This window comes from Sus scrofa, chromosome 6 (genome assembly GCF_054392235.1).
Source record: "Sus scrofa isolate SSC_HxYL_T2T_F1_AM1 chromosome 6, Sscrofa_HxYL_maternal_Yorkshire_Landrace_v2.0, whole genome shotgun sequence".
Lineage (NCBI taxonomy): Eukaryota > Metazoa > Chordata > Mammalia > Artiodactyla > Suidae > Sus > Sus scrofa.
The window spans coordinates 86,181,044-86,196,117 of record NC_139388.1 but is presented as its reverse complement, the minus strand read 5'-3'; the positions used below and the strand labels follow the sequence as shown (position 1 = coordinate 86,196,117).

The 15,074-nt window shown below is 37.2% G+C and overlaps 1 protein-coding gene across 15 annotated transcripts; it reads left to right on the top strand.

Moving 5' to 3' along the window:
• Positions 1-283: 283 nt before the first annotated feature.
• SRSF10 (serine and arginine rich splicing factor 10) lies at positions 284-12,690 on the top strand. Of its 15 annotated transcripts, none has more exons than XM_084958419.1 (7): positions 284-467; positions 1,895-2,001; positions 5,552-5,653; positions 7,120-7,282; positions 7,779-7,832; positions 7,964-8,065; positions 11,378-12,690. In XM_084958419.1, the coding sequence occupies exons 1-7, from the start codon at positions 403-405 to the stop codon at positions 11,436-11,438; spliced, it is 654 nt and encodes a 217-aa protein (XP_084814545.1). In that variant the 5' UTR covers positions 284-402; the 3' UTR covers positions 11,439-12,690.
• The last annotated feature ends 2,384 nt before the right edge of the window (positions 12,691-15,074 follow it).

The following is a 15,074-nucleotide window of genomic DNA, read 5'->3' as shown; positions in this document are numbered from 1 at the left end:
TCCGTCTAGTTTGTAAAAACCATACAGTCTAGCGTACTTTAAAGCATCTGACCTGGGGGGTTAGGAGGGGGAAAAGAGGTGCAAGGCAGAAAAGGGCGGGAAAATAAAGCACTAAAGAAAGAGCGGGCTGCGGGGGGGGAAGAGGAGGAAGCTCGAGAGGCCAATGAATGAGACCGAGGCTGCGGCACGTACTCCAGCGGTCCGCATGCGCAGGCGCACGCCGGATGATCTCGCGGGAGAGAACCGTTGCAGGTAGGAGGGGGAGGCGGGAGTGAAGTCTCGCGAGAAGGGGCGGTTGCCGTAGCGGAGCCCTCTGGCTGTGTGTGTCTGAGGATCCGCCGCCAGAGCTGCGGACGGTTTGCTGAGCCCGTTAGTGTCCGTGCTGAGACTTACGCCGCAGTCATGTCTCGGTATCTGCGTCCCCCCAATACGTCTCTGTTCGTAAGGAACGTGGCCGACGATACCAGGTAGGTACAGGGGAGGTACCCCGGGGCCTTAGCGGGGAGGCCGCAGGCTCGGAGAGGACCCGTGCGGCGGCGGCGGCGGCGCGCTGGGCCGGGGGAGGGGAAGGGGTGAAGATGGCGGGTCCCGCGCCGGCTTTCGGGCCCGAACTAGGCCGCGCTGTCGCTGACGGCTCAACCGCCGCGTTGGGGCGAGGGCGGCGCCGCTAGTCCTCCGGGGCCGCCGCGAGAGCGCGGGCCGCGTGGCGGGGTTTCAGTCCCCTCCCCTTCGCAGTTCGGGGGAGGGGGAGCTTCCTCTTCGTTTTCCCTCCACGCGTCCAGCCCGCGCCGAACGTCCGCTCCCCGTTGATTTGAAGTTCACGTTTTTTGAGGTGCAGGCATCCTCGGCCCAGAAAATTTTTTTTAGTTAAAAATTGCTTTGCGGTGAAATAACGGGATCGAGGGAGGGGAATGTGGCGAAGCACTTGCTACGCTATTTTTGGTTGCCGTTGTGTTACATTTGCGTGGTTTTTTTTTTTAAACGTTGGAGGTGTTCGGAGAAAGGGAATGTTGAGATTAGAGAAAAAAAATAACGGTTAAACAGTACAAACTAGTTCTTCCCATTTCCCGGAAATAGTGGTCACCCTTTGAAAAGGGAAGTTTAGGAAGCCTCTACCATTAGAACGTTGATAGCTAAATTGGATTAATCCAGTCCGTTCCTTTGTTCTCACCAATTCCCTTAATTGCTTGGAGTTGCCGTCAGAATTTTTTGGAAGAGATCTTATTACAAGATGAAACTTTGTATCACAAATAATCATTTTACACAAAAATTAATTTTGGTAGCCTTGTGTGATGTTTTCCTGTCCTAATTCTAAGTAAGAAAGTAAGCAATAGTAATTTGCGTCTAGGAAACTTTCCCTTTTATGTCACTTTTACATTTATTAAGGAATTATGTATACTTGTGACTTATTTCTCAAACCATATCTCCCAACTGTGGCTAAAACTTAGAGGTAATAATAAGTGCTTGGTAATTTTCAGAATACTAGAGTAGCAGTACTTAAATACAACTTAAGGCTATTGTGCCTTTTATGAAAAATGAAGGCTGTGGATAAAAACAAGTGCTAAGTTGGAATCAAGTTTCTTTAAATGTCTTTTTTCCTGTTGTTAATGTGAAATAGTAATAAGTTTTATTATAAACTGCATTTTTACCTTCCAAAATCTTGGATTCTAGCTTTCCTTTTTCAAAAAGACATGTATATTCTTACAGTTGGTTATTGATGTTGAGTGAAATTTAGAAAGCTTGTCCATTTCTTGTCACCCAGGAACATAGCACAGTCTCTTTAATTACAGAAAGAAACCTGTTTCTGAAATATTTCAGAAAGAAACCTATTTCTTACAAATAAACTTTAAAAGTAGTAAACATAAAAATTTGGGGTCTTTTCATGATGTTTTAGGTCTGAAGATTTGCGACGTGAATTTGGTCGTTATGGTCCTATAGTTGATGTGTATGTTCCACTTGATTTCTACACTCGTCGTCCAAGAGGATTTGCATATGTTCAATATCCTTTCTTCAGATGGCTGATTAGTGAGGGGTGTTGAAGTTTGAAATTCAAGTTTATGTAAGAGGTAACATCTAAAAAGTAGTTGTTTTTTTTTTGTCCGCTAATAAATGTTTTGTCTTTTTTTTTTAATTAATTGACTCACATTGTTCTTTTTCTTAAAGTTAATCCAAAAATAGTAAAATATTTAAATTCCCATTCATGCTGTTGAAACTCAAATCAGTAATTATAATATGTGAGTTAAATTTGAGTACAATCTGGTTGCTGCCACCTTTAATGTAACTCAAAAGTTAATATGTTCTTGTGCTTAGCAATTAAAGTTTGGTATTCTTGTTTGTTTTGAGTCACTTGATCAAAAACAAGTTGTTTAACAATGAGGTAAACTTCTTTAATATTGTCCCCTAATTTGCTGTCCTCTGTTGTTACCTCAGAGAATGTAAAGCTGTACAGTTATGGCGACCCCAAAGAGAAAGCATGAAAGAACCTTTAGAGTAGAGTTCAACACTTAAGGCAAGTAGACAAGCCAAAGACCTCTTAAGGATCAGGCTTGAAGAGAAGGGAGAGTTTGGGAAAAGAAAATATAAAGAAAAGCTGGAAGAAGGACAAGCCTAATGGGAGACAAAGCCTCGCTTTATCTACAAAAGGGGGAAAAGGTTGTTTTTCAAAGTTAAAGATAAAGCCATCTGTCATATTTGGCCAAGCATCTCATGACAAGTCCTTCTGACAAGCACTTAAAGAGTTAAAGGTCAAGATGAAGTTGAATGATGGCCAAGATTAAAGGAGTCATACCTGATGTATCCTACAGAATAACTATTTTCCTTTTTTTTTTTTTTTTTTAATGTTTTGTAAGCAGTTAATTTTCAAAATTACTCTGGTTTGGTCTAGTGACAAAACCTGTAACTTGATTTATGTGGGCCTTTAATGTTGTGATGTGGTTTTGTATGAATGCACTCTCTCTTAGCTTGTCAAGTGTACCAGGATATAATGTTGTTAAGCTTAAATTCAGCTTATTTCTGTTTTGGACCAGGTGGTCAGATGCCATAGGGTAGCAGGCAGTGCTCTTTGATTAGCATGAGGTTTGGGGGCAGGCTGACTCCACAGAGTCATGCTTAAAGGGGAGACAGGTTCATACACTGGGAACTACTTAGAAACAGCTCTTGTGGTCTTATAATGTCAAATCCACTAGAGATACTACTGTTTATAGATTTTAAAGTGACTGCTAATGGCACACACATACTCCTAACTTCTTAAACTTAACTCTGTGAAGCCTGCTGGCCCTGGCTGCTTCAGTACATATGATCAGTTGGCCCAGAATGGGTTGCAGAAGAGGGGACCTGATCAGGATCTCTAGGAAATTGTTCCCTGGTCCAAGAGTTTCAGGTGACATTACTTCCTTCAGTGGAGACCATCTCCCTGTGACAAAGGTTCCTGCTGTGGACTTCAAGCTAGAGAAAATTCTTACTGCTTAAATTCAGTGGATCTCTTGAAACTTAGCAGAGTCCTAGCAAGACTTAGGGGAAATGCCAAAAGCTGCTACTCCTGCCAGGCAAGTGACCAAGGACAGTTGTGGGAATTGGTTGCAAAGCTCTGGTACAGAGAGGATAAAAGCTTTATCTGGCTTGGTTTAAAAAAACAAAAACAAAAAAGTAGCAATGCATTCTGGCTTACAGTGTTGACCTGATTTTATCTGGTTAGGGGTGGCCTGGAAACCAGGATCAGAGTTTAACTCAGGGTATGTGATACTTGAGCCAAAAGAGAGTTATTGTCCACAGTAATCTAAAGATGGATTATATCTATTTTTATACATGAAATCTTTCTGTGGTCTTAAATTAGTTAAAAGAAAATAGATATCTTTGGGTTTTCCAAAGGACCCCCCCACACACACACACAGACCAGTACAGCATTCTTCTGTGACTGGCATCAGAATGATATTTGGCTGTCCCTGGTGTGATTCTTTTCTACCTGACCCCATTCCCAACTAGTCTTCTCTTAGCAGTAACATAGAACCTTGCTATGGTTCATCCAGCCCAGGATTCTGTTTTTGAGGATAGCCCCAGAGGATGATTTTCTCTTGTTGGTAATTTTTTGCACTTCTTGGTCTGATTCCTTTAAGAAGTTATTCTGTCTCAGGAAATAACAAAGTAGTATTCCCATTAAGTGAATGTATACTTTTCAATTATTTTAGAACCTAACCACATTAACTTTGAGGGATGTTCAGTTAGAGTGTTGAAGGTTTTAAACTCCCTATCAACCTTTGTCTTTTCATGATGAAAGCCTCATGATTTAGGACTTGAGAAAACCTTTCCTTCACTACACGTAATAAGCCTTAGGAAGAGAGAAATGAAATGGGATGCTGCTGTGGTCCTCAAGTCCTTCCAAAACTAGAAATAGGAAATCTAATGAGGCAGCCCTTTTAATCTCTGCAATAAAAGTATTAGTATCAGTCTTGGAGGAAGGGAGTGTATCACTGCAGAGATGTTTTTTAATCACCATTCAAGATCTGTACTTCTCTCTCAAATATAAGAAATGCAAATGACAAGTTAAAATAGTGAATTTTAGTACAGAGTGAAAATCCACACCCAAACCTAGCCTAGCTCCCCTTCAAAAGCTTTCATATCAAACATTGCTCTGAATGTGTTTGGGTTCCATTAGAATGATGATTTTAGGAAAGGAGTTAAATTTGGCCAAAACACCTTTGTAAAGCTTACATAGAGGGAATAGGACAAAGCATCTTAGCTTCTCAGATCAAAAACAGGTATCAGCAGTTGCTTTAGGCTTATAAATACTATATGGAAATTCTCAAGTTGAAAACCAAGTCCCATGTCCACTTCTTTGCAGGAAGCTATATATTAAGTGTTGTGGTTAGGGCTTTCCAATCCCGGGATCTTTAGAAATGGTCTGTTATTTCTTGACAGCATCCTTTTATAATCTGTGTGTGGATGTAATATGATTTTGGTATAGCAATGTCTTAATTATTGCTTGATTCTATTTTAATATCTACAAGTGGCTAGCCTACCAGTCTTCCCAGTGCAGTATAAGGAAGACAACTACATGAAATGATCGTGTTAGATAAGTCTGAGAAAAAATAGCAAGAATTAATTTGAGCTTAATGCTTTCATCTCTTGTAAGGTAAGGTATATTCCACTTGCTTACACAAGAACTATTGGCATTTTTTTTTCATTCAAAACAAAACTATGAAAAACAGTTTTGATTTTAAGAAATTTTTGTTTTCATATGCAAAGTAGAATTGGCATTTTTTTTCTTTTTTGTCTTGTTTGACTTCAGGATTACTTGGTGATTCAGCTATAACAAATCTTATTTCAAGAATAGCTTTATAATATGTATTCACCTGTGTTTTCAAACGTATATCTTAGGAAATCACAAGTGCTTTAAAACTGTAAAGCATTTATAGCTAAATCAATCAACTAGTAATTGGGGTCTGGTTGATTTTCTAGTATTGAGAGATTGTGAATTGTTCCAGACTTACCAACTGAATTTTCAATCGTTATCAAAGTTTGCAAAACTTCCCAAGCCCCTTAACATTTAGCACATTTGAGGATGTTCGTGATGCTGAAGATGCTTTGCATAATTTGGACAGAAAATGGATTTGTGGACGCCAAATTGAAATACAGTTCGCACAGGGGGATCGGAAGAGTAAGTACCTTTATGCCTAATATCTGTATCATACATTATTTTTAGACATTATTTTGAGAGTCCTTCTTGGAAGTATTTGTATAATTTGTCTTATCTGTTCAGAACCCATAAAGATAGTTTTCGAGGAGATTATCTGAAATAATTTGCAAAATTTCAGGGTAGACAAAAGGATTAGGAATGAGGAGATCAGTGCTTTTCAGCTGTGGTGTGTTTAATATACTGAGCGTGGAATTGAATGGAATAAAATTGGGAAAATTTTGGTTCTCTTGAGCCATTTCCCTTCATAAAGATCTTCAAGGTATAATTGGGTGATTATCTGGGTCCTGGCTCTAGAAATGAACAGATAGAATTAGACTGGGAAAGACTATATAGAGTAGACCTAGAATCAGTTTTGTGTTAGTACTTGGTTTATATTATTATTCAGGAATATACCAGATGTTGGCTTCATGCTAATGAGAGAAGTACACTATGGATTTTGGAATCAACTAAACCCGTGGGTTTGTATTCTGGCTCAACCATTATGTTACTTTGAGCAAGATACGAAAAGATTGAGATTAAAGTAACTCCTGAAGAGAGGAAGAACCACCTAAGTAGACACAAGCTCTTGTGATTTTCTAGTTTTTGGGTGGGTGTTGGGTTCCTCCTGGTTGGTCACTGTGTTATTTATACACACACATAAAAGTATCTGCTTCTTTGGATTGAATGAGATAACAGAATTGAGGACTGTCTGGGGGTGTGTCTAAGGCACATGTTCTTTTCTTTGTCATAGTTTCTTAGAACTGTGTGACTATATGTTACCACATTTTGACAGTACACATCATTCATAGATCACCAGCAAGTATTTCATCATTAATTGTATACCTAATGAATGGAAACCATGGCAGGATAATTACAAATTAGTATATGGTTCAAAAATTATTCATGTTTTGGAGTTCCCCTTGTGGCACAGTGGAAACGAATCTGACTAGGAACCATGAGATTTCGGAATCAATCTCTGGCCTCGTTCAGTCGGTTAAGGATCTGGCATTGCTGTGGCTGTGGCGTAGACTGGGAGTTGTAGCTCCAATTGGACTCCTAGCCTGGGAACCTCCATTATGCCGTGGGTACGGCCCTAAAAAGTTCAAAAATAAATCGTATTTTAATTTGGAATTCTAAAAATACTTTCATGGTATATTTTCCTGATGTACAAGTAGTTGGCATATTTTTGGGTAACAAACTAGATGGTGAGAGGTCTTTGAAGAAAAAATAGTTGAGGTATTTTGAAATTATCATTTTTAACATAAGTCTTCTGATAGACTTACTTGAAAATAAATACCTTTTCCAAGATCAATGTTCATAATTAGTCTTGACACGGATTTGGAAGTAAAGGGAAGAGGATGCACGAATTTTCCGTGTAATTTGGAGGCGTAAAAACTACATTTTTTATATTAATGTTCATAAATATTTCTGTTCCATTTATTTCATAGCTCCAAATCAGATGAAAGCAAAGGAAGGGAGAAATGTGTACAGTTCTTCACGCTATGATGATTATGACAGATATAGGCGTTCTAGAAGCCGAAGTTACGAAAGAAGGAGATCAAGAAGTCGGTCCTTTGATTACAACTATAGAAGATCTTATAGCCCTAGAAAGTAAGTGTGATATGTAGCCCAGTGATCTGTCAGAAAAGATTTGTTAGCCTTTAATTTTTTTAAATCATTTTGTATACTTTTAATTACGTGCATTGTTAATGCTTCATTGAGACTAAAAATATTTTAGTGCTTCATTTAAAAAGTTTTATGCTTCACTTTTTAAATTAGACACTATTTATTTATTGTTTTTTAGGGCCGCATCTGCAGCATATGGACATTCCCAGCCTAGAGGTCCAATCAGAGCTGCAGCTGCTGGCCTCCGCCACAGCCACAGCAACATGGGATCCGAGCCACCCCGTCTGCCACCTGCACCACAGCTCACAGCAATGCTGGATCCTTAACCCACTGAACAAGGCCAGGGATTGAACCTGTGTCCTCATGGATGCTAGTCAGATTCATTTCCACTGAGCCACAACGGGAACTCCTAATTAGAAACTTTAAAAGACTTTATAAATAGACATGTGTCACTGTTTGCTTTTTCTGATGTACTTTTTAGCAGTAGACCGACTGGAAGACCACGGCGTAGCAGAAGCCATTCCGACAATGATAGGTAAATAACTTTGTTTTGAAAAAGACTATACATTTTTCAATTTCAGAGTGAACTTTTACTCTAAAAATAACAATTTGATTAATATAGAATCTAATTTTTACTCTAATTGTATCTCTCCTCTGTTTTGAAAGATTCAAACACCGAAATCGATCTTTTTCAAGATCTAAATCCAATTCAAGATCACGGTCCAAGTCCCAGCCCAAGAAAGAAATGAAGGCTAAATCACGTTCTAGGTCTGCATCTCACACCAAAACTAGAGGCACCTCTAAAACAGATTCCAAAACACATTATAAGTCTGGCTCAAGATATGAAAAGGAATCAAGGAAAAAAGAACCACCTAGATCCAAATCTCAGTCAAGATCACAGTCTAGGTCTAGGTCAAAATCTAGATCAAGGTCTTGGACTAGTCCTAAGTCCAGTGGCCACTGATAGTATAAAACCATGATATTTTTAGGCATGTATCATTCATTTACTCATAGTTTGGTTTACTTAAATTATCAGGAATACAATGTTGCAATGATGCTTAAAAAAACACTTGTCAGTTTTCCCTGTACCAAGCAATGGTTATAATTAAAATGATATGCTGTTGAGAAGCCACTCTTAAGAGTCCAGTTTGTTTAATGTTATGGGCAGCTACCAATTTGTGGTGTCTCTGTATATTTTTGTAAAGATTCTCATTTTTTATGCTTGAAGTATTGGTGAAAAGATGTTGGTTGACCATAATTTGCAACATTGTCTTATTAAAAATAAACTTTCATATCCATATTTGGTAGAACTGTTAACCTAGAAATGTAGCTTGCTAATAAAAGATAGAATGATACAAAAGTGAAGTTGTAGCCACAGTACAGCACTGACTGATCAGACACATTTAGGTTCAGGGTGGACCTTTGTCTTGTCAAGATTGTCTAGGCCCATGATGATAATTTATGGCATAGTGTGGAATAGTTATTTTGTTAACCCCACTGTTTTGGGAAATAATGCCAACTGGGTTGAGTAGCATTTTCAGGGAGATTGAGTTTTTTGACTGAACGTGGAGGCTTCACTGCTTTTTCTGGTTTCTGTGAAGATTTGGAACATAGCAAACGTCGGAAAAACTCACCTTGGGCAGGTTGATGATGGCAAAAATAATTTTAAGAGGAAAAGAATGCTCTTATGTAATTACCCTAAACTTTGAGGAGCATTGCTGACCATAATACGGCTTAGTCTTCTTACTGCTCTTAAAAGCAGGTAAATTGTTTCAAAGTAGGTTTTGTTTGTGTGTATGTATAGTGTAAAAGAACTGAATTTTGATGCTTACAGCACTTGGTGTGTGCGTTTGTATCAAAATTTGCCTGTCTCTTTATGAAGGAGGCTTGTTCTTCACACCTCAGTTTATTTGATGTGAGGCAAGTTGAAAGACAACACTCCCACTCTGATTCTGTGGTGCCATGAGATTTAAAGTAATATAGGAAGAAAATTTTAAGAAAGGCACATCTCTTGAGGTGTTATCAGTGTAGTACCTAATAAAAAAATAATACCCTTACCATTTATAATTTCTAGCATCTTTCTGTGAGATCATTTTGGGGACAATAAAAAGTGACATGTCCAATCTCATTTCAGAATAAAAGCTAGCATCTTTAAAATTTTCAGATTGCTTGCTTACAGGTATAAGTAAGAAGTGTTGTGGAGAAACAATTCCTTTCAGAGGATTACTTTTTTCAATTTTGGTTTTAGTAATCTAGGCCTTGCCTGTAAAGAACAAAAGATGGTTTTTAAATAACTGTTTGTGGAATGTGTTTAAAGGATTGATTCTAGAACCTTTGTATATTTGATAGTATTTCTAACTTTCATTTCTTTACTGTTTGCAGTTAATGTTCATGTTCTGCTATGCAATCATTTATATGCACGTTTCTTTAATTTTTTTAGATTTTTCTGGATGTATAGTTTAAACAACAAAAAGTCTATTTAAAACTGTAGCAGTAGTTTGCAGTTCTAGCAAAGAGGAAAGTTGTGGGGTTAAACTTTGTATTTTCTTTCTTATAGAAGCTTCTAAAAAGGTATTTTTATATGTTCTTTTTAACAAATATTGTGTACAACCTTTAAAACATCAATGTTTGGATCAAAACAAGACCCAGCTTATTTTCTGCTTGCTGTAAATTAAGCAAACATGCTATAATAAAAACAAAATGAAGGAAATAATGATTAACTGGAATTATTATAGTTTTGAATGAGATTCTAAAATAGCAATGGAAACAGTCCTTTGTAGATTGAGGAATATTTAAAATCAGTATTGAGCCAGGCACAACTATTACTTTGGAAATGATAGAATTTACCAAAAAGGTACATCTTTTTACATAGTACTTTAAATTTCCATATGTAATGTCAAAGTTGTTTTGTGATTGCTTATTAAGCCCCTTAAGTTCAATAACTTAGACGTTATTGGTAGTGTTGAGACACGCATTAAAATCAAATTTGAGTCAGCTAATTTTAGGTTTATATTTTCATTATTGGATGGACCAATAATTCTGCTCTTCCCCATCCTAAACAAGATGGATTTGGCTTTATTTTTAATGGCATGATTTAAAATAATTTTGCCTTGAATGTGGGTGAGCAGTTAATATTAAGTGATAATCACTTTGAGAAACTGGTTTTAGATGTTTTGTGGTTTGAGTTCTAGCTACTTTATAATGATGAGTATAGCTGCTAAGATTATTGAGTATTTATAATGTGCCAGACACTGTTCTAAAAGCTTTATGTGTTAACTCATTTACTCATGACAAAACCCTGTGATAAATATACTTTATTTTCTCCATATCACAGATGATGAGCATATGGAGGCGCACAGAGAAAGCTATAAAAGCAGATCCAGGATTTCAGCCCAGGCCTGATCCTTAGATGATTTTTTTTAAAGGATTATAATTAGAGTAGATTGAGGAAATAGCCCATTAAAATTATTCTCAGTTTCTACATAGAAATTAGAAGGGTTGTTTTTTTTTTTTCTTTTTACTTGTGTCACTTATTTTTAGACTAAGACTACTTTCTTGAGAACTTTATATGTTATTTCTGAAGTGATGTACCTAACATGGCTTCAAAGGGACTGTTTGATAGTTGAACCCATGATAGTTAGGATCCTACTGATACTTGATGAGGATCCTTATAGAGGCTTTAATCTTGGATTGCATAGTTGAGTTCCATAATAATTGAGTATCTACTGTGTGTCTGGCACTGTGCTCAATAGTGGAATAGAACATATCAAGACTCAAGTGAGGGCCGACATTTCACCTCTCTTAAGGTCTCTCTGCATTTTTTTTTTTTTTTTTTTTTTTTTTGAAGCCAAGTAAGCAAGAAGAAAAATGACAGATATTGCTTCAGTGAGAAAGGAAAGGTGCTACATAGAGTATGAGCTATTAAGTTACAACCCAGGGAAAAGACCTGGGAACTATTATACTATTCTCTTGAAAATTTGGCCCTGTAAGCTGCTACATCCAGTTCAACTAACAAAATCCTGTATACCACAGAGAAGAATAAAGAAAACCAAACTGACAAACATCCTTCTTTTATTTAAGACCAAACTGCAGCTGGAATACCCAGTACAGTTCTGCTTACTACACTTCAAGAAAGATCTGAGAAAGCGGAAAAAGAACCAAAGAAGGGCAGTTCAAGCGACCAAAGGGTGGGTGGAAGGTGCTGCAGTATGAATACTGTACGAATATTTTGACTCTGGTCTGAAAAGATAAAAGAATGTTATCGAAACTACATGGAATAATTGAAGTCCCTTCAAGTTTGAAAGTAAGCATTTTAGGACAAATAAAAGGAAATTCAACTTTGTACTTGTGGAAACTCATCCCTAAATCTGAATAGGTTTATACTGATTCATGGGTAACAGGTCCATGTTAAATTATTGGAAACTAGGATGTCTGAATGTCAAGGAAGACAGCCATAGTCTCTTACAGTGCCTCTATTGGTCTGTCTCAAACTGAATTGGGTGAGAAAAGGTATGGTCCAGTATAAACTTTCTTGGTTATCTTTTAAAGTCAGTTCTATTTTTGCTGTTGGCAAATCTTGCCTTTGTTTATTCCAGTGCCAGTGTTTTCCGCTTAATGGTTTGCTTTGTTGGCATCTGAGTTTACTTACCTGTATGCCACATGCGGTTTACATCTTCCCTAAACACTCTCCCAAGTAAATTCCAATTATAATACTTGACATCCAGCTAAAAGGGTCCATCTCTTCTCACCTCTTTCCTAGTCAGTATATTGAGCAAACATTTGCTGAGCCCTGATGTGGGCAAAAATTGTACTGGGTAATTGGGGAGAAAAATAGGTAAAATACACTTATTCGATAAATGTCTACTGAGCACAATCTAGTGAATCATTACAGTATGGCCTCATTGTTTTGTTTGAGGTGTATTATTCATAATATTTTACACCGTTTATATCCTATGTAATTATAAAACCCAACATACTATCAAAGATAAGTAATTTTGTGGTTATTTGCCATTAAAAGTATACAGTATTTGTTTGCATCCCATTAGTACAAATAATGAAAAAATGATTTGTTTTCATCTGTAATAAACTGATTTATTGTGCAGTGACTGTAATATACTAGTTATATTAAGTTGTTAACTCTGCCTCCTCAAACACATATTAGGAAATAGTCCCCCAAATAAGTATTTAACTTTGCATCAGATATAAAGGAGACTCTGGGTGCTATAATTTAGACTTATTTTGAGGCAGACAGAGAGCTGTTATCCCACTGATTTAGTATGTTCTGTAATTGAGAAAATGTTCACCAAATTATACTTTTTAGTGATTTACATGTACATTTTATAGGGGACATGTTCTGTGTATAGTTAATAAATAACTTTTATAGCATCACAAAATGTTTTGGATTCCTTAGTTCCTTATTAGGACATGAAGTTTACCTATACATCGATTTCATCACTTGCATATTTGATTTGTCTTATTTCTGCCACTTTTAAAATTTTCCATGTAAAGTTATTCATCTAAATATATGGAAGTGTTTTAAGCTTGTAATTTATAAAGATTTTGAAAATATAGCAGGATACACCGAAAGATACGAAATGGAGGTCTTTTTAACTCCTATTTAATTTTTTAGTTTTTTGAACTTACCCAAGATCACACAGCAAGTAAGTGGGAGATACTAGATTAGTGTTCATGGTTTTTCACTTGGTTCCTGTTTGTTTCTGTTATTTTTTAAAATAAATTTTTAATAACTTAATGTGATTAATATAATGGAAACGAGTTCAATTAGAGGGAAGATTTAATAATTTATAAAAATAATTTAATTACAAAAAGTATTTTGTTTGTAGCTTTCCTGAATGAGAGGCTAAATGTAATCCACGATCTCATAGCTGTTATGACTCACTCTCCGGCCTGGCTTTTTAAATTTTAGTCTCACTGTATTGCATTTTGACCATATTCTTGTTTGTAAAATTCTGAGATATCTTGAAGTGGGGAGGCTGTGACTTGAACAGCACAGTGGTCGCTCAGGAGTTAATTTTAACAGTGTTCCATAGGAGGTCTTTCTCGCTTTTAGGACTTCCATGCATAAACTGTCCTGATTGATAAATGAAGTAAGCAACCTGTTTGTCTTCAACTACTGACATCTGTGCATAGCTAGCTGCTATAGAAAAGGTTCCTTCCCGGGTTTTTTTCATTTGCCCCCTCCAACAGATTTGGTTATGTTCATTGCATTATTTCTATGTATTCCTAACAGTTGTTTCACCCCTATGTTAAAGATGGGATTCTTTAATAAGCAAGGCATGTGAATTCATTTTATTGATAATTGACAGAGTAGTTTGTAAAGAAGTAGAAAAGGCGTTTGTGTCCAGTTTTTTGTAGATCTCTCTGAATGCTAGATAATGAAATAAACTGGTCTAGGATCCAAAAAATCTTGGATTTTTTTTTTTTTTTTTTTAGGTTTAGATCTGCCTTACAGATTTGTGGCCGGGTAGGCTTTCCTCATTTGTATAAGAGGTTTGAGATGTACTCTGTCCCACTTGTTTTGAAAAGTAATTGCCTATGAGAATACAATTAAACACTAGAAAACTTACCAAAACCCTTCGGTTTTTTTCCACGTTGTGCTTGCTTCTGGGATGAAGAGAATTTATTAGAACTTAAAGGATAGGTTATGGACTCCATCCTACTATATACACTGGCAGATAATGCTCACACTATGGCTAACTAACTACAGCCCTACAGGGATAAGTAGATTCTTACAACTTTTTGATTCTTCAGAGTACAATTTGGGAAATTACTGTCACTGTACTTCCTGTCGGCTAACCATAACTTAATACTTTCTGAGTTAGGAGATGTTGACAGGATCATTAGCTAATTGCTAAGTTACTCTTAGCTATTAAAAATCTTTATAGGCAAAAAGCTGTAATTCTCAACACTTTTACCACTTGAGTCAATCTCAAACCAAATAGCGTAATATATACTGGAGTTCCCATCATGGCTCAACGGAAACGAATCTGACTAGTATCTCTGAGGATGCAGGTTCGATCCCTGGCCTCACTCAGTGAGTTAAGGATTGTGGTGTAGGTCGAAGATGTGGCTCGCATCTTGTGTTGCTGTGGTACAGGCCAGTGGCTACAGCTCTGATTCAGCCCCTAGCCTGGGAACCTCCATATGCCATGGATTCAGCCCTTAAAAAAAAAAAAGTATATACTGTATTTACATGCAACATCAAAACCTAACAAATAAATACCTGGGGTGAGAATTGTAATCTACTGGGATTCCAGTGCAGTACAGAAAAGAACTTGGCACTGTTTGTTAGTAGAAATTACACTGGAAATATAACAGGATGAAAGTGAAGGCTTTTATTTCCTATAGTTTGCATGAGAAAATACAGCCTGGCCCACAGATGCACTGCCTATTTAGTGTAGAATTTAGAAGTTACACCTTTAAGAGTTGCCATCATGGCGAAGCAGAAATGAAAGGAACCATGAGGTTGTGGGTTCCATCCCTGGCCTTGCTCAGTGGGTTAAGGATGTGGTGTTGTGAGCTGTGGTGTAGGTTGCAGACGTTGCTCGGATCTGGCGTGGTTGTAGCAAAGACCAGCAGCTACAGCTCGTTAGACCCCTAGCCTGGGAACCTCCATGTGCCTTGGGTGTGGCCCTAAAAAAACACAACAAAAAGAAGTTACATCTTTATGTTAAGTATGGGAACCTAAGGGTTCTTGTCAAATTGTAATTCTTTTTTGCTATTTAGAAAGTAGGAAAGAGAAGGGTAATTAAACCTG